Raw genomic sequence first — 18,602 nt, 5'->3', positions numbered from 1 at the left:
TCTCTTTGATTTCTGTATCTGCTTGTACAAAGGACAGGGCAAAAGAGGGCTGATCTTCTACAACGTGAGTTATTGATCCACAATTCCTGACTTAGCATTATAAGTGAACACTGCTGAGGACTTGAAAAACCTTGTTCCTCCTCTCTTAGTTCAGAGCAGTTTACAAAGGAAATCAAGATAGGGGATTTGTGGCTTACAAGTACAAGATCAGAGAAGGCTTAGGTGTGGTCATTAACAAGAAGCTGAAATTAGCCAGCAGTGTGAGTCAGGTTCTGAGCTACATTAGAAGAAGCATAGTAAAAATGATGCATGACATCGTTATTTCCCTCTACTCTGCACTAGTGAGACCAACACCTGGAGTATTGTGCAGAGTAGAGGGAACACCAGCACCATATTTCAGAAGAATATTAACAGATTAGAAGAGGTTCAGAAGAGTATGACAAAGTTGATACAGGGACTTTGAGGAGATGCCCTGGGAGGACATGCTGCAGAAGCTTGGGGTGTTTCGGTCTGGAGAAAAGAGACCGAGGGGAGACATGATGTTTGTGTTTAGGTACATAAAAGGGCACCATGTGGTCAGGATTTATTTTCTATTGCCTTAGAAATTAGGACCAGATATAATGGTTGTATATTACAACTGCTTAGATTTTGTTTAAACATAAGGACATTATTTTGAGGAAAAATTTGTACAACAGTGGAACAGTTTAACTATAGAGGTTGTGGGTTCTTCATCACTGGAGGTTTTTAAGGATAGACTGAACTACCATTCCTCAAGGTTGGTTTCATTGTTTTTCCTGCACATTGCAGAGGGTTGAACTAGATGACTCTTGTGATCCTTGACAATTCCATAATTCTATGATTCGATGATCAATAAAGCCTTAAAAACAGGTTGTTGAAAAATGGACCCCAAAGAATTAGCATCTCAGCATCTTCATCTCTAAGTTCAAGCCAGGGTTCCCTTTTTAGCTGCCTTCAAGTAGTTTTTATCCCAATCCTTTAACTTCTCACGTGGTTTTCTTGATAAGCTAACTAGCTATTTCCTAACTGAGGACTATCTGTATACCATTGTGTACAAATAACCTGTATAAGTAGAGATCTGCAAATGTAGGCTCTACGTACATGGATCCTGATGCCTGGATAATAGCCATAAACTAAATCAGCACAGTTGAACAGTTCAGCATGGTTTATTTCCTGAATAATAGGAATAGCTACATAAAGCTCTTACATACATTGGCTACAATCAGAGCTTTCCCAGTTTCTAAGGAGTCTTATCTTTGAAAAAAAAATATGTATATGAGCATATGTATATGTATATGCAAAAGGTGTCGAATTAATATAGCTGCTCTCAATTTTCGAAATGTGTACAAATATTTCTAACATGTGTTTTGTTTAGGTATTTAGAGGAGATTTTTGTTCAAAAGCATCTGTTTGAGGAACAGAGAAGATAATGCAAGATGACTTTTCAATGCTAATAATGTATCTTAGTGATAGAGGACTGCTTTTTACTGTAAAAATGCTAAATTTTTGGTAAATGTTTAACCAAAATAAAATACTCTGGAGTCTCTTTGCAAAAATATTCCATAAATTACCAGGGCAAGCAAATTGATTACTAATCTCTGTTGTTGTTGTTGTTGTTGTTGTTGTTGTTGTTGTATTCTTTACCAAATAGACTGCTTACAGAGCAATTCAGGAGCTATTATTTTACCAAACAGCTAATATGCTGATGTACTCTTTGCTTAAAGAGTCAATTAAATGCAATAATGACAACATTAATTGCAGGCTTATAGTTTAGTCCTGGATGAAAAGACATTATATGCTTTGTCATATTGAGGGCTATGCATACTCTGTGCCAAAAAAGCTCAAATTGTGCTGTTATAAATTATGCACATTTATATCTCATTACTTCCCTTTCTTTTTGCTTCTGAGCTTTAAGGGACCCTGAAATTAGTGGTGGTGACAAAGGAGAAAGAAATTGTCTGTTGGTTGGATTAGAAAAAAAGTCATTGAATCAGTGGAAAAGAACTCCATGTACAGTATGTGAATTGTTGTTCATCACCTTTTATAATATCTTACGTTTCTTCTGTTCCCCTTTAGGTAGCATCTGTGGAATTAATCCATCTAGACTCAGAACTACTAATTTCAGTTCTGCAATGTATTATATGGCTTCAAAATATAAGAAACATTCATGGCCCCAATCTCTCAGAGCTTACTTTTAGGTTACTTATTCACTCACAAAATGCAGTGTTCTGTGCTTCATATAAAACTGAGCAATTATATCCTTCACAATGCTTGTAAGTAATAAGCATGCAGGAGGCAGCAAGGTATGAGCACATGGAGTGCATCTAGGGAAAGAATTGGTTTGGGGGTGTCTATGGGTTGGATGTTGATGTCTCTTGGGCTGCTGCTTCTCCATGTTTTGGCTGCCCATCTCTACTGAGGTTTAATACTGAGGTTTAATACTGTTTTCTCCAGCCAACTAGCTGTTAGTTTACAATTCTAGTTACCTCCAGCCACTGGCCATTTTGGCTGGAGCAAGAGGAATTGTAGTTCATCTTGACTAAGGAGCACCAAGTTGCAGAATGCAAAGTAATGTTACATCTAAAACTGCCCAGGGTGTCTTATCTAGGAGTGCTAATTTCAGGCTTTGCCATTCTATTTGATTTGATCTTGTGCTTGCCAATATTGCCTTATAGGTAGGTTATTTACCACTTTGTATTAACAGACTGCTCCTCCCTCATGGATATTTCTATAGGTTATCTGGATAGGTTATCCTAAATGCTAAAAGTAATTGATTTCCTAAAGAGCAAAGAGGAAAAACAACAATTTACACCTAATAATTTATGTGTTGAGGATGGTTACAAAATGAGTTTTGAATATCGTCTCGAAACCATCTGTTCTTAGAAAAAATATGAACATAATATATTATGTGCTGCTTTATACATAGAAAGACAGCAATGTGAATTTACCCATAGATCATTAGTGTATACAGGTAGTTCTTGACCTATGACTATTCATTCAGCAACCATGTGAAGTTACGATGGAGCTGAACAAATGGTGGTTACAACTGGTCCTTGGAGTTCTGGCTGTCCCAGCATCCCCGTGGTCACGTGATCGTGATCTGGGTGCTTGGCAACCCATTCACATTTACAACTGGTTGCCAAGTGCCCTGCAATCACATGATTGCCGTTTGCAACCTTCCCTGCTGGCTTCCCCTGAAAGCCAATGGGAAAGCTAGCAGGGAAGGCCTCAAGTCACTGGGGGAAGTCTCCCCCAGCCCCTCTGTGCTTGTGCTGTGCCGGCCACTCATGCACCTTTGTGTACCCTCCCCGACCCCTGCTGTGCCTACCTTGCACTCCATCCCTGACCAGCACCATACCCCCATGCACCCTTACCAACCCACGTGGTTCCTCTCATGCACCCTTATGCACACACGATCCATGCAGCACCCCTTTGCACCCTTGCACACACTCCCCGACCCACATGGTGCCTCTCGCACATTCCCTCGCATCCTCCTCAACCCTCCCACAGACCCCCTGCACCCCCTTGCTCCCTTCCCCACCCAGCAGCAGCCACTTACCTGCCTGTGGGCCTGGGGCTTGTGACTTCCTGCTGGCTTCCCCACTGACTTTGGTTGTGGAAGCTGGCAGGAAGTTGCCTCGCCTAACAACTGTGGGCTTCAGTTAACAATGGCAACTGAGATTGCAGGGACTGCTGTCATTAAATGATGTGGTTGTGCTTCACGACCGCATCGCCTAGTGACGGAAATTCTGGTCCCAATTGCCATTGTAAGTTGGGTTAAATTTGTGGGTCACAAGCTAAGCAGTCCTGCTGCAGTTGGTTTTGGATTCCACAGTCATAAAGTGCTGAAGTATAAAAGAAATAGATCAGCATACTATGAAAATGTGTGTTAAGTACAGCACTGTTTCTAATACCTACCTACCTACCTACCTACCTACCGACATACATACATACATACATACATACATATATTTCAGTTGCTTGAATTTTAGTTACACCGTTTTTCCTATATTTTGCCATAATAAGTAGATGAATGTTTAGGTACATGATGGATTTAATATAAGGTAGATGATAAGCTGTTTGGGCAAAAATGTGCCATTATCATTTCACATTGTTGTATGTTTCGAAATATTATATACTCTCTGTGTCACACACACACACATCCCCAGGGTGTCCCCCCCAGGGGGGGAGGGAATTTCTGAAATATTCTGAGCATTGCGTCAGTGTACTGATAGGTCTCGATTAGTGCAGTTAATGAATCCCATGAAATGGTTTCATTATTTGAATTCACACTATTCAAAGTGATATTATGAAAAATAGGATAATTGGTTCCAGCTTGACAGAAATAGGCAATGAAAAATTTTAAACATTTAAATTTTAAAAATTTAAACATTTTTTATATCATTAATGAAATTTTACAGTAAAGGATAAAAAGAATATACTTATAATTTAAATTGATCACAGAGTCACAGAGTAGGTATAGAAAGCAAAATAAAAACAAAAAAATTCTACTACAGATTCAAGCATTCCAACATCTTGTCCTATTTAGTGTTCCCTTGACCACATTCATGTTGTTCAATTACATCAAATTTTTGGTATTAATGTAATAATTTTTTAAACTTGCACTGTTTTCCTCTGACGGAATTTTCCTTTTTTCCATTTTGCTCACAAAGATTTGCAGGCTCTAAAACCACAACAGCGCATATGCTAGCCTGAATTGTGCATGTGCTAGCCTCACATTAACTGAATTTTGGGTTGCATTAAACACAACCTGGTATCAATTTACAATTCGTACTAAATCGAATATTGCATTATTCAAACACACATTATTGTGACTTACCTGTAGTGTTTCTGATTTAAATTCCAACTGTAGTTACCTGCTACAAACTAAGATTTTGTCAAAGAAATGCATGCAATGACATCATGACATCCTAACCTCAAACCTCAGGGTTTTGCATCATGGTGTCATGAGGTATGTTTTGTTACTTCCCCCAACACAAGTCCTGAGCTTTCAGTCACTTTTTTTTTATAACGTTGCAGAAGAATATTGCAAATAATCCTAACATTAACTTTTTGCTTTGTCAGACAGACCTTTGTTTTTAAATCCTTACATGCTCTAAGATTAATTCATACATTTTAAGTTGGTCAGAATTCTGTTAAATAACTTGGGGATAATAACATTTTTATTTCCATTAATACTATAGGAGTTTCTAACTTTTAGTTATTCAACCATCCTAATAATAAAAACCTCCCTCATGCTTTTATTCTGGGGGCTAACTCTGTAATTACAGGTTGTGGTTTAAATTTGCATGAAACAAAACTTGTTGGAGTACCTGTAGATTTTGTGTGGAAAATCTGTGAGTTCAGTTCTGAAAATTAAAACAAATTCTGTGCTGAGTATTGTTTGGAGATAATACACTTCTTGGTGCCATATGTAGTCTCCCTCCCACTGCTACTGCTTTGCTTCTAGGGTCCTAATAAATGAGCAGAATATATCCCATAAGCTTACAGTCTGCCATCCCTGTACAAGAGTATTTACAATCCTTTTGAAGTGCTAATTTTATATCTGTGTCTAAAAAAAGACAAAACCATTATGCCAGGAAGCTTTCTGGCAGTCAGCGATATGCAAGGATAACAAGACCTATACCTGCACTTTTTAATTAAATGTATACTCCACTTTTCCTTCAAGAATTCATGGCTGCATACCGCTTCTTGTAGTTTGATCCCCACAACAGCCTTGCATGATAGGTTGAATGGAGAGAGGGAGACTAAATGTCATCTGGTGACATTCCATGGCAAGCATGGACTTGAATATGGGGCTCCCTGGTGCTAAGCTAATGTTCTAATTAATCTGCCATATTGACTTTTTGAAAAAAGTAATGTGTATCACTTTCTCAACAGACCTATCAGTTTATATGGTGCCTTGTACCTCTAATGCATCTTCAGAATAGTCTCATAAAGTTGACTACGTAAAGTATATGGTGGTAAAGACCATTCTTCACATATAATGCAGCAAATAAGGGATTTGAGCTAGAGAAGTTGTGTTTTCTCTGAATCTTGGTTTCCACAGAGTCTTTGCGCAGCCTTTGAAGAAAGATAATGAAGAAGAGAGGTGCTGTTTCTCTGCATTAATTGACTTCTTTCAAGGAGGGCTTTAATACAAATCTCACAAACCGTATACCAAGACAAAATCATTATCACATCTACAGAGCTTTATTCTGAGATATACCACCATGATTTAGACTACATAAGTACTGTATATAAACAATTTTTTTAATATCCACTATTTTTCATAGTACACACATTTTGTTTATTGGATCCAGGGCTCAGTAAACTGTAAATTCTGAGCCAGAATGTATGGAAATGGAAACTCTGCCAACATTTTCTTCTAAAATGTATGAGAGGACAAAAGTGATAAAGGCAGTGCATGTTTTTGTTCAGGCTTGCTATGATTCTGGGTTTTCACATGAAGCGGCTCAAGAGTAGCTTAAAGTGGAGTCACAGCTGTATTCCAGAAGGCAATGGGAACACAAACTTGTTCACAGAATTTTGCATTGTTAAAGGAAGCCAAATAAATACAAGAGCCTGGCAATTAGAGAAAACAAGTTTAGAAGGTTATGCATGCATATCTCTCATTCTTTTTCTCAAAGGAGTCCAAGTAATTAACAGTAAATTAAAATGCCATAAAACAAAACCTAACAGCAGCAGCAATTACACTTCACTTAGTTCATCAAAAGGGCAGTCTTGTCCTGGAGCAGTTGTGACCCTGCAAATGCTTAATAAACAAGCGTGTCTTCACTTGTTCTTTAAAACAGCATTGAATATGGGCTGGACTTTCCCTTGAAAAAGAGTTCTATAATTGGGCCATTATCACTGGGCATCCCCTGCTGATTTTGGTGGATTGTATTATGGGAGGAAAACTTTTATGTAGAATGATAGAGTTGGAGAGGACCATTTAAGCTGTTGAGTTCAATCACCTGCTCAGTGCAGGAATCCAGATTAAAGCATCCCAGATAAATTGCTATCTAGCCTTTGATAAGAATGTATCTAGTGAAGATCTCACCAGTTCTTTGGGTAGTTGGTTCCATTGTCAGACTGTTTTTACTGTTAGGAGATTTCTTCTAACATTCAATTAGATTCTGCCTTCCTGTACTATAAATCTACTATCCCATGTTCCATGTCCTATACAGGTAGTCCTCACTTACCAACTGCCTTGTTTAGCGACTGTTCAAAGTTACAGTGTTGCTGAAAAAGCAGCTTTATGACTGGTCCTTGAACTTACGACTGTTGCAGCATCTCCATGGTCCCATCACCATTTGGGTGCTTTGCAACTGGCACACATTTATAACAGTCACAGCACCCTGTGGTCATGTGATCACCATTTGTGAGCTTCACAGCCAGCTTCTGACAAGCAAAATCAGTGGGGATGCCAGCAGGAAGCTGCAAGTTGTGTTCATGTGATGTGTTTAACAACCATGGGTGTTTCGCTTAATGACCTCAGGGGAACTGACATCATAAGTCCTGCGGAGTCACTTGATGTCTCACTTAACATCTACATGGCTTAGAGACGGAGCTGCCAGTTATATTTTCAGTCATTAAGTGAGGACTGCCTGTCCACTGAAGAGGACAGTTTTTGACTTCCTCTGTGAGACACTGTTTCATGTATTTGAAGAATGCTGTCATATCCCCTTTCACAGATCTTTTCTCAAAGCTAAACATACCGAGGCCTTTCAGTTTTTCTAGTTCTCAAATCATCATGGTTGCCCATTTCTGAATTGGTTCCAGTTTCTCAGAATCCTTCTTAAAGTGCGTTGCCCTGAACTGGGTGCAGTACTCAAGGTGGGGTCTGATCAATCTTACATCTTTTAGGGCTTCACGGGTATGTCAGCATATCCATTTCTTAATATGGCCATGGCAGCTCAAGGCAGCCCATGCAGTGCTTCAACAGCTGGCATTATATAGTCCTACACAATTGCCCCACTTAATAACTCGGCAACTGTGTTCTGCTCATTGGAATGGATGTTGTTCAGAATTGTTGTCACTGATTAATAGGAAGCTTCAAAGTGCCCAGTTCAGCAGCTGAACATTGTAGGCAGAAAAATAAATATATGTGATCATGGTTGTATAGATGATCATTATCTGGGAATACAGGTAGTCCTCGCTTAACAGCCCATGCAGTGCTTCAACAGCTGGCATTATATAGTCCTACACAATTGCCCCACTTAATAACTCGGCAACTGTGTTCTGCTCATTGGAATGGATGTTGTTCAGAATTGTTGTCACTGATTAATAGGAAGCTTCAAAGTGCCCAGTTCAGCAGCTGAACATTGTAGGCAGAAAAATAAATATATGTGATCATGGTTGTATAGATGATCATTATCTGGGAATACAGGTAGTCCTCGCTTAACAGCCATAATTTTAGTGGCTGTTCAAAGTTACGATGATGCTGAAAAAATGGACTTATGACCAGTCCTCGCACTTACCACCATTGCAGCATCTCCATAGTCACATGATCAAAATCCAGGCACTTGGCAATTGTGCATTTACAACAGTCACAGCGTCCTCCCCTTCTGCCCCCCATCTCTGCCTTTTTGGCTGCCCTGCACAGCATGGCCAAGATGAAGAGGCCACTGTATTCTGCCACTGCTACCCCAGCAGACCTTCCTCCTACCTACTCCTCGGGGCATGGCAGCTGCAAGGGGTAATGGTGAGCCCAGTGCCGACAGAGCCCCTGTGCTGCCCCCACTGCTGCCACCCCCACCACCCCCAGGATGACATGGAGGAGGAAGTAGGAGGAAGGTCTGCTGGGGTGGTGGTGGGACACAGAGGCCTCTTCATCTTGGCCATGCTGAGCAGGGCAGCCAAACGGGGAGAGATGGTGGGGAGATTGGTGGGTGGGGGGATTGAAGTGGAGGCAGTTCACGCAGAGCAGGAGAAGTGAGTCGGCCTCTTCTGGCTCAGTGATCCTCTGAAAGCATCCCTTGCCTTGGAAGAACCGATGCTTGGGGCTGGGAGGGACCAAGCCAGAAGTGGCTTGGATCATGGTGGGTCCTTGCCTAACAACCGCAGGGGATTTGCTTAACAACAGCAACTGGGACTGCTGGAACTGCTGCTGCTAAGCAGCATGGTCGTGTGATGGTTTGCTTAACAACCGCTTTGCTTAGTGGTGGAGTTGCTGGTCCCAATTAGGGTGTGAGGACTACCTGTATTTGCTGCAAAACACTGGTTGTTTCTAAGTGGATACCACAGTTAATTGCCACAGGATATATATTGATTGTGCACTCCAAGATTTAGTAATTTACTGCATTAGGAGCGAAGGAACTTGTGATGGAATGTGTCTCTGAAGGGGGATTTGATGTGATGGACTTCAGTAATGCAGCTGGTTCTCAGGAAGGAGGGAGCACATTCCAAGGAGGGAAGTGAGATAAGAGAAAACACAGTCCAGGGATGGAACGTGGGAAGACTAAGAGGTTCAGAGTAGCCCCGCCCTAGAGCCTTCCCAGGCTATTTCCCCTTAGGTGAGGTAGAGTAGCTTTAGTCTGGCAAGATTCTGTCTATATGGTGTGAGCAAATAAAGAACTGAAGGATTGCTGGATTGACTCTTCGTCATTCTTGGGCTGGGCCTGACAGAACTTGATTTCCAGCAGCTGGGATGACATATAGGCTGAAACCCATTTCATGGGACTCAGAGTTAATCAGTCCATTATATATATGAAAATTATCCCCATGCACGCGCGCACAGACACTCACACTCTAAGCCCCTCTCCTACAGTAAACTCCCTAAAATATGGCATTGTATAAGAGACTGACTTATAGATGTGCTTCCTGTCAAGTCCAGAGTGGATGTACTTACTAGTCCTTCACAGACCATAATTATGTTAGAAAAGGTGTTTTGTTTTTTTAAGGAGGAGAGAGAGAAGTTGGGAAAAATTAAAGGTAGTCCTTACTTAATGTCCACAATTGGGACCGGTAACTCTGCGGTTAAGTGGTGTAGTCATTGAGCACAATGTTACATGACTGCACCACTTTATGATGGCATTTCCAGCATTTCTGGCCATGGTCGTTAAATGAGGACCATGTAGGTCGCTAAGCAAGGACTTCATGTGATTGCGACTTCTGACTTCCTGCCAGCTTCCCCATTGACTTTGCTTGTAGGAAGCCAGCAGGGAAGGTTGGAAATGGTGATCACATGACTGCAGGATGCTGCAACAGTCAGAAATGCAGGCCTGTCACCAAATGTAATCATGTGACTGTGGGGACACTGCGTGGGTCATAGGTACGAGGACCAGTTGTAACTACCACTCATTCCATGCCGTCGTAACTTAGAATAGTTACTGAACGAGTGGTCTTTAAGCGAAGACAACCTGTACTGTAATTAAGAATGGCATTTGGCTGACAAACAGCTTCTGTGAAGGATACATCTATAAGCATTTGAGATATGCACACCTAAGTAAAATGCATAGCAGGAAAGATGGTGGACTGGTAACAGATATTTGCTAGAATCCAAGAAATAATAAGTCATTATCTCTTAATAATGGGCACATTAATTAGCAAATTCTAAACTAGTAATGAAAATGGAAAGTAAATAATTTCATGGAATATTGGTTACTTTTACTTGAAACATAAACCGGTGAATTAGGATATGTTTAGCAAAATATGTAAATACAGAAACACAGAAATGTTTATTTCTATTTAGAGACCTCAATAAAGATGTAAGTACTAAGTAATTGCCAAATTTTAGTTTTCCCAGAATGAGCAGTGAAGATCAAGAGGCCACAGTGGGTTTAAAGTGTTTTCTTGATTATAAATCTGGAGGAAGAGTAAATAAAGAAACTAGAGAAAATTACAGTAGTAAAACTAACAGAGCATCCTCTCTCCCTCCCTCCCTCCCTCTCTCTCTCCCTCTCTCTCTCTCTCCCTCTCCACACACACACACACACACACACACACACACTAGATACATACTGTATGTATATATCACATAAGATGGTAAAATCACACAAAAAAGCATCAGCTAACAAAGGAGTATCTATATGATCCTGTCAAGATATTTTAAATATTAACACCAGAGAAAGCCCGATTTCAGCAGGACTTGTGAAAGAGTTAGTGCTTTGCCAGGAAATACAGACTGATGGGCCCAGGTGGGCCTCTCTGAGCATTCCATGGAATTGATGCCATTGCTGAGAAGGAAAATACTCAGCACCTTGGAGCCTTTTTGATTTCTCAGCCATGCTTTGCTGGACTTTTTTTATCTCAAAGCATTTGCTGCTTTGTGGACTTTCATTAATAATACAGTACACTACCGTGTTTATAATTAAGTGCCAGCTTTATTTTGGAAAAATGATTCTGTTTGTGAGCATCTTGAAAAAAAATGTTCAGAGGTAGAATGCAAAAACAGAATACCATGAAAGTTGCTACTGCAAATAGAAACATTGGATCATTGGAAACAGTGATAAACAGTATTGCTGTTTCCATGGCTTGAACACGTGCATCGTAACTTGTAAATCAGGACAGTGATATGCAAAAGGGGTTGACACGAAGACACTGGAGGACAGTTAATGGGTGGAAATAAAGCAGGAGTACTTTACAGGTAGTCCTCAAGTTACAACAGCAATTGGTCAAATTTCTGTCGCTAAGCAATGCAGTTGTAAAGTGCAATGTCACATGACCACATTGCGGTCCTGGTCACTGTCAATAACCCCAGGACTGTGTGGGTCATTAAGTGGGAAGAGGTGGGAGTCCCAGGCAAGAAGCATGGAGGTGCCTGGGTGCCGTGGTTGGGTGTAGGGAGTGTGGGTGGGCCAGCAGGGGCTGCAGATGGGCCAGTGAGTGCTGTGGGTGGGTGCTGGGGAGCAGGGGTGGGCCGGCAAGGGCCTCAGGTGGGCATTGGGGAGCATGGGTGTGGAGGTGGGATCTTGTACTCTGTAGTGGGAAAAAGCAGCAGGAGTGACATGCAGTAGCGACTTGCAACCTTTCTTGCTGGCTTCCCCATTGACTTTGCTTGTGACGTAATCACGAGCCAGGCACCTGAGTGCCTAGATCACGTTGATGTGACCATGGGGACTCTGCGAAGGCCGCAACCTTGTGGACCGGTCATAAGATCCCCTTGTTCAGTGCTGTTGTAATTTTGAACAAGTGGTCATAACTTGAGGACTACCTTTACAACTTTTAACGGCTGCTTCATTTGAAAATTGTTGGTGGTCTTTCATTTTTTGTTCTAGACCTCCAAACATATATTTTAATACCTATAGTTCTGACTTTCTAAGATGATAAATTCTCTTCTTAACCAATGTGAGGACTGCTCACAAGTCACTTTTTTCAGTGCCATCATAACTTTGAATGGTTGCTAAATGAGTGGTCGTAAGTCAAGGACTACCTGTACTCGCCTCTTTTTTTAATGTTAAATAGATCATAGTATGTATTTTGATATTGTCTTTAAATAGCACACTACCTCTTTCAAGTGACTTAATTTTTATTAATTAGTTTTTTATAGCTTGCTTCCCACCAGCCTAAGAATCCCATTAAATTACATTTCTGAGTTGTATCCACATGTTGGTGGGATGATGTCACTGCCTTTCCTTCTTCATTGCCCCCTCAATATCTGGGGGTTACACAGGGTGGTGCTGGCAGGGGAATCCACAGGGGTGGGATGAAAAAGTCAAGATGCCAGCAGTGGCCGTGCAATCAAAGCCCCCCTTTGTAACAGGTGTTGTGATGCACCTAAGAAGGGGTCAGGGGTTTGATCATGCAACTGTGGCTACCATCTTGCCTTCTTTGATACTACACACACACACACGCACACACACAGATGCTTCTGTAACATTGGACTTAGCTGTTTGTACCTCTTGCTTTCCTTCCATTTTAACGTTTTAATATTTCCAAGGAACTAAGTCTCTTTTCCAAACTGCAGAATAGTTGCAAAAAATCCACTGGTAATGACTTGACATGTTACGAAGAAAATCAGGTTCAAGATTTTTTTTTCCTACACTTGCCTGCAGCTGCCTATATTCCCAGTGTTAAAAATAGTTATTGAAACTGGCAGGTTAAAAATTGGATTCCAGAGGGCAAGATAAATTGATTATGTCATTTTCATTAAGCCCACAAAGAAATGTATATTTATGCCTTCATTTCTCTTTCCTGTTTTCCTTTTTTTTGAATGCAAATCATTTTGCAGAGCATGCAACCAATATCCATTTCTCACTTCAGCGATGGATGCGATGAAATGGGAAATAAGAAATATTGTTCTCCTCTTGTTTAATAGAATTGTCCTTGGCTTGTGGGAATGAGATGGTACTGTTCTTTCCAGTGATTTCAACAAAAGCATTTTGTATGGCGGATTTTTCTTTTGGGAGGGGTCATCTTATGCAGTTTCCCTTGCTTTTTCTCTCCTCCCCCTTCCCTTCCCACATTTTACATGAATGTATAAGCTTTAATGATTTATGCCGTATCTTTAATAACAAACCTTTACTTTAGTGGTTGTTGCAGCCCATAACAACAAAAAATGAGGAAAAGAAACTGCCACTTGTATCACCCACTGATCTTTCCATTTCTGCTGAAAAGTGCTGGAGCAATCACTGATGTAAGAGTAGTTGTAGGTAGTATCTGTGGCAGCCTCCATGTGTTGTACACATTATGATTTATGAACAAAAGAAGCTGCTCACTCTGAGTCAGATCGTTCAGCGATCTAGGAAGCACTGTTGATTCTAATTAATGTTTGGGACAATTTAGCTTGGATGAAAGGTGATGAGCAAGGTACATAAAGACATGCATGGCATGGGGAAAGTGGATGAGGAGAATGCTTCTGCCCCCTTCTCAAGACATAAGGACCAGGGGCCATCCAGTAAGGCTGATTGGAAAGAGATTTAGAAAAGAGAGCAGTTATTCATACAGTGCATCATTAAGCAGTGGAATTCATAACCAATCTCCATGTTAAGGGGATGGGCCTGAAACTTGGATGGTTTTAAAAGGGGATTTGCAGAGGATAGGTCTATCCTATCCTAAACCGAGGCTAATTTTCACAAGGGGTGAAAACTTGGATGCACAGCCTGTTTCAAATCTCCCCATAGCATCTCAATGGGATTTAGATCCAGGCCATTCTAGAACCCTCCATTTCTTCTTTCTTTTCTTTTTTTTAGCTATTCCTTGGAGGATTAACTGGAATGTTTAGGGTCATTGCCACTTTGCAAGCTCACATTATCCTCAAACACCCTTTGGTATTCAATGAAGAATTCATAGTAGTTTCTATGATAGTGAGCTGACCAGGCCCTGATGCAACAAAGCAAACCAAAGCAGCCCCAAACCATAACATTTCTACCACCATGCCTTACCGTTGGTATCAGGTTCTTCTGGTGAAATGCTCTCTTTGGTTTTCACCAAACATGTCCTCTGGTACTGTTTTTAGATATTTGAGGGAGTGATAAAAGTAGGGGTGTACATAATTTTTCCACATGTGAAATTTGCATTTATGTTTATTTAAATTACACAGTGGATTACAAAACGTAAATGGTGCATGATATTTGTTATGTCCTCTTTATCGATCAGTATTGTTGAATTGAAGATTAAATATCTGTATGTTGAAATATGTTGAAAAAAGTAAAAAAAAATTCAGTGGGATATTCTTACTTTTAAACAAAACCGTGTAATCCATCCCCTGCTTGAGCAGCCCAGATGCATTTTGAGAAACAAAATCATGGGCTAAAATAGCCTGACCCAGCAGGGCTATTCCTATACTTTTATGATCAAATAATTTTCACAGGCCACCTTGGAGTTGTTATGGCCATGCCAAGCTAGTGTTCTGCCTCTGAGTTCTGCACTTTTATGAGTGGGAATGAAAGCAAATTTGATGAATGCTCATTTAACAATCTGAAGAGGTTTTTGCATGATATGAACACATGGGAAGCTATGTTGAATTGTGGAAAACCCACACGTTCAGTTTAAGACGTTATTACATGCCAGTGAAACATTTCCTCCTTGGGCGTCTCACAAGAGACTGGCTCTGAATATTTTTTGGAAACAATAGAGATTCCCTCCACACACAAACATACACACAGACATACATAAAGCGATATCCATCAAGTGAGAAAATACATTTTAACTTTAGTTTGACTATTCCTTTTTAGTTTCCATTTCGACACTCTAAACTTTTGTCAGTTTTTAGCTGGCCTGAAGAGATACTGGTTATAAATTTAAAACCAATATTGGTGAACTTGTATTACAAATTGCATTAGTGGGTTTAATAAAAAGCCATTTATTACTATTTATTAGACATTTTGCCATTTATTAATTTAGACGTTTATTATGTTGCCCCTAAGTTATTTCTGCTATATATCTTCTTAGCTATTAAGTAACCTGTTTTAATCATTGTAGTTTGTATTAATTATGTATGGAACAAACTAGTGTTGATAAATACTATTGAGAGAAGCTAATGTGGTTGGAAATTGCAAAAATGTAAAAAAATGTAGATTATAAAAATAATACATTCCCTTAAAAGCCTTATAATAGTCAACATATTTATAGGGTGTTGTATGTGAAATGTTTGAATGCTTGCTGAGAATGAAATCCTATCGAGCAAAAGAGAACTCTATAAGGCAGGGTATTAGGTTTTCTCTGGCTCAGTTAAGGGTGCAAAACTGCAGCTTTGCTGAGATAATACCATTGCCTCACCATAGTCTGATGCAGCCTTTGTCAACCTTTTGACCCTGGAAGAACCCCTGAAATATTCTTCAGGCCTCGGAGAACCCCTGCACATTCAGGCTCAAATATAGGCCAGAAGTTAGAAAATTATTATATTCCTTTCACGTGTAGGTCTGTATATATGCATTAACAGTGTCCTTAAGCTAAAAATAAGGAAACTTACCTATTTAATATGAAGTTGCCCGAATTTGAAATAAGTTTTAAAGTAAATCGTGATCTCCCAGGGAACCCCTAGTGACCTCTTGCAGAATCCTGGGGTTCCATGGCACTGTGGTTGAGAAACCCTGGGGTGTATTAATGACTTTAGAAATTTCCCCATTATCTTCTCTTTTCTTTTTGAGATATCACATCACATTTTAACATGTATTTCTAAAATTTGCTGGATTAGAAATGTATTTATTAAAAAAAAATGCTGGATGCTAGGATTTTTTGGTGAGGATTGAATGGTACTCATCTCAGAATGTTAAATGGTAACCAGGCTGTCTTCCATTTTTAAATCATTTTAGGTTACACCGAATTTGAAGCTGAAGAAGAAAATAACTAAAACAAAAGAAGCTAAAAAAGTTTTGAAGAGAACATTTAAAGTAAATACAAAAATCGTATTTACTGACGATGGAGAGGTAAGGTCAAATAATCAAATAACTTGATTATATTGCTAAGACTTCCTACATTAATAGCTTTTTGGCATGTAGACCAAGGGATTATTACCTTTATTAGCCACATATGGTTGATTATATTGCAGCTTAGACTTTTGGTTTTAGATTATTGCAATATCCATGGTTGCTCAAGATTTCATATCTACTTACTGAGACAGGTCTGTGATATAGGGCACATGTTGGATTGGTAGTATGTTGAGCTTTCTATGACTGTTGTGATGGATAGATTTCTCTCTGATCAGTTTTATTTTTTAATTAAAGTTTTCTGATACAAAGATAAAAAACTAATACAAACTAAGGAAAATATAAAAAGTAAAAATAAAAAGTGCAAAGAAAGAAAAAAAGAAGAAGAAAAATGACCAAAAAATAGTAAAGAAAAAAGAAAAGAGATGTATAAAGAAATGACTTCTCCCATTTTCTCCTTGTCTTTTCTCAGGAATCCTTCATAAGTTTAACATGTCTCTTTTGTAAGTCCAAGATAAGAAAATTATCCAAGTCACTCTTCTGGTTTATTATTTGTATTTGTTGTTTATTCATTTAGTCGCTTCCGACTCTTCGTGACTTCATGGACCAGCCCACGCTAGAGCTTCCTGTCAGTCGTCAACACCCCCAGCTCCCCCAGGAACGAGTCCATCACCTCTAGAATATCATCCATCCATCTTGCCTTTGGTCGGCCCCTCTTCCTTTTGCCCTCCACTCTCCCTTATTATTTGTATGTCCCTTTTAATTATGACATCAGCCAGTTTCATTCGTAAATCCAGTGTAACATGTTCTTCCTTGTCATTTTTGTAACTTGTCATTTTTAAATCCACATTCGAAACAGCCCCACTCTCAGTCTTATCCTTTTCTATCACATCTTTTAAAACCATTTTTATGGTTGTTGTTGTTTATTCGTTTAGTCGCTTCCGACTCTTCGTGACTTCATGGACCAGCCCACGCCAGAGCTTCCTGTCGGTCGTCAACACCCCCAGCTCCCCCAGGGACGAGTCCGTCACCTCTAGAATATCATCCATCCATCTTGCCCTTGGTCGGCCCCTCTTCCTTTTGCCTTCCACTCTCCCTAGCATCAGCATCTTCTCCAGGGGGTCCTGTCTTCTCATGATGTGGCCAAAGTATTTCAGTTTTGCCTTTAATATCATTCCCTCAAGTGAGCAGTCTGGCTTTATTTCCTGGAGGATGGACTGGTTTGATCTTCTTGCAGTCCAAGGCACTCTCAGAATTTTCCTCCAACACCACAGTTCAAAAGCATCGATCTTCCTTCGCTCAGCCTTCCTTATGGTCCAGCTCTCGCAGCCATATGTTACTACAGGGAACACCATTGCTTTAACTATGCGGGCCTTTGTTGTCAGTGTGATGTCTCTGCTCTTAACTATTTTATCGAGATTTGTCATTGCTCTTCTTCCAAGGATTAAGCGTCTTCTGATTTCCTGACTGCAGTCAGCATCTGCAGTAATCTTTGCACCTAGGAATACAAAGTCTTTCACTGCTTCTACATTTTCTCCCTCTATTTGCCAGTTATCAATCAAGCTGGTTGCCATAATCTTGGTTTTTTTGAGGTTTAGCTGCAAACCAGCTTTTGCACTTTCTTCTTTCACCTTCATCATAAGGCTCCTCAGTTCCTCTTCACTTTCAGCCATCAAAGTGGTATCATCTGCATATCTGAGATTGTTAATGTTTCTTCCAGAGATTTTAACTCCAGCCTTGGATTCCTCAAGGCCAGCTTGTCGCATGATGTGTTCTGCATACAAGTTGAATAGGTAGGGTGAGAGTATACAGCCCTGCCGTACTCCTTTCCCAATCTTAAACCAGTCTGTTGTTCCGTGGTCTGTTCTTACTGTTGCTACTTGGTCGTTATACAGATTCTTCAGGAGGCATACAAGATGACTTGGTATCCCCATACCACTAAGAACTTGCCACAATTTGTTATGGTCCACACAGTCAAAGGCTTTAGAATAGTCAATAAAACAGAAATAGATGTTTTTCTGAAACTCCCTGGCTTTTTCCATTATCCAGCGGATATTGGCAATTTGGTCTCTAGTTCCTCTGCCTTTTCTAAACCCAGCTTGTACGTCTGGCAATTCTCGCTCCATGAACTGCTGAAGTCTACCTTGCAGGATCTTGAGCATTACCTTACTGGCATGTGAAATGAGTGCCACTGTTCGATAGTTTGAACATTCTTTAGTGTTTCCCTTTTTTGGTATGGGGATATAAGTTGATTTTTTCCAGTCTGATGGC

General features: G+C 40.1%; 1 protein-coding gene across 1 annotated transcript in view; it reads left to right on the top strand.

The window, feature by feature from the left end:
* Positions 1-18,602, top strand: part of DDX10 (DEAD-box helicase 10) — a 174,872-nt gene that overhangs the window by 90,747 nt on the left and 65,523 nt on the right. The window contains exon 14 of the mRNA XM_063305813.1: positions 16,218-16,331. Coding sequence (XP_063161883.1) covers positions 16,218-16,331 — 114 coding nt within the window. The remainder of the gene's footprint in view (positions 1-16,217; positions 16,332-18,602) is intronic.

The sequence above is a fragment of the Candoia aspera genome, chromosome 5 (assembly GCF_035149785.1).
Source record: "Candoia aspera isolate rCanAsp1 chromosome 5, rCanAsp1.hap2, whole genome shotgun sequence".
Lineage (NCBI taxonomy): Eukaryota > Metazoa > Chordata > Lepidosauria > Squamata > Boidae > Candoia > Candoia aspera.
This window is presented reverse-complemented; position numbering and strand designations above follow the sequence as displayed.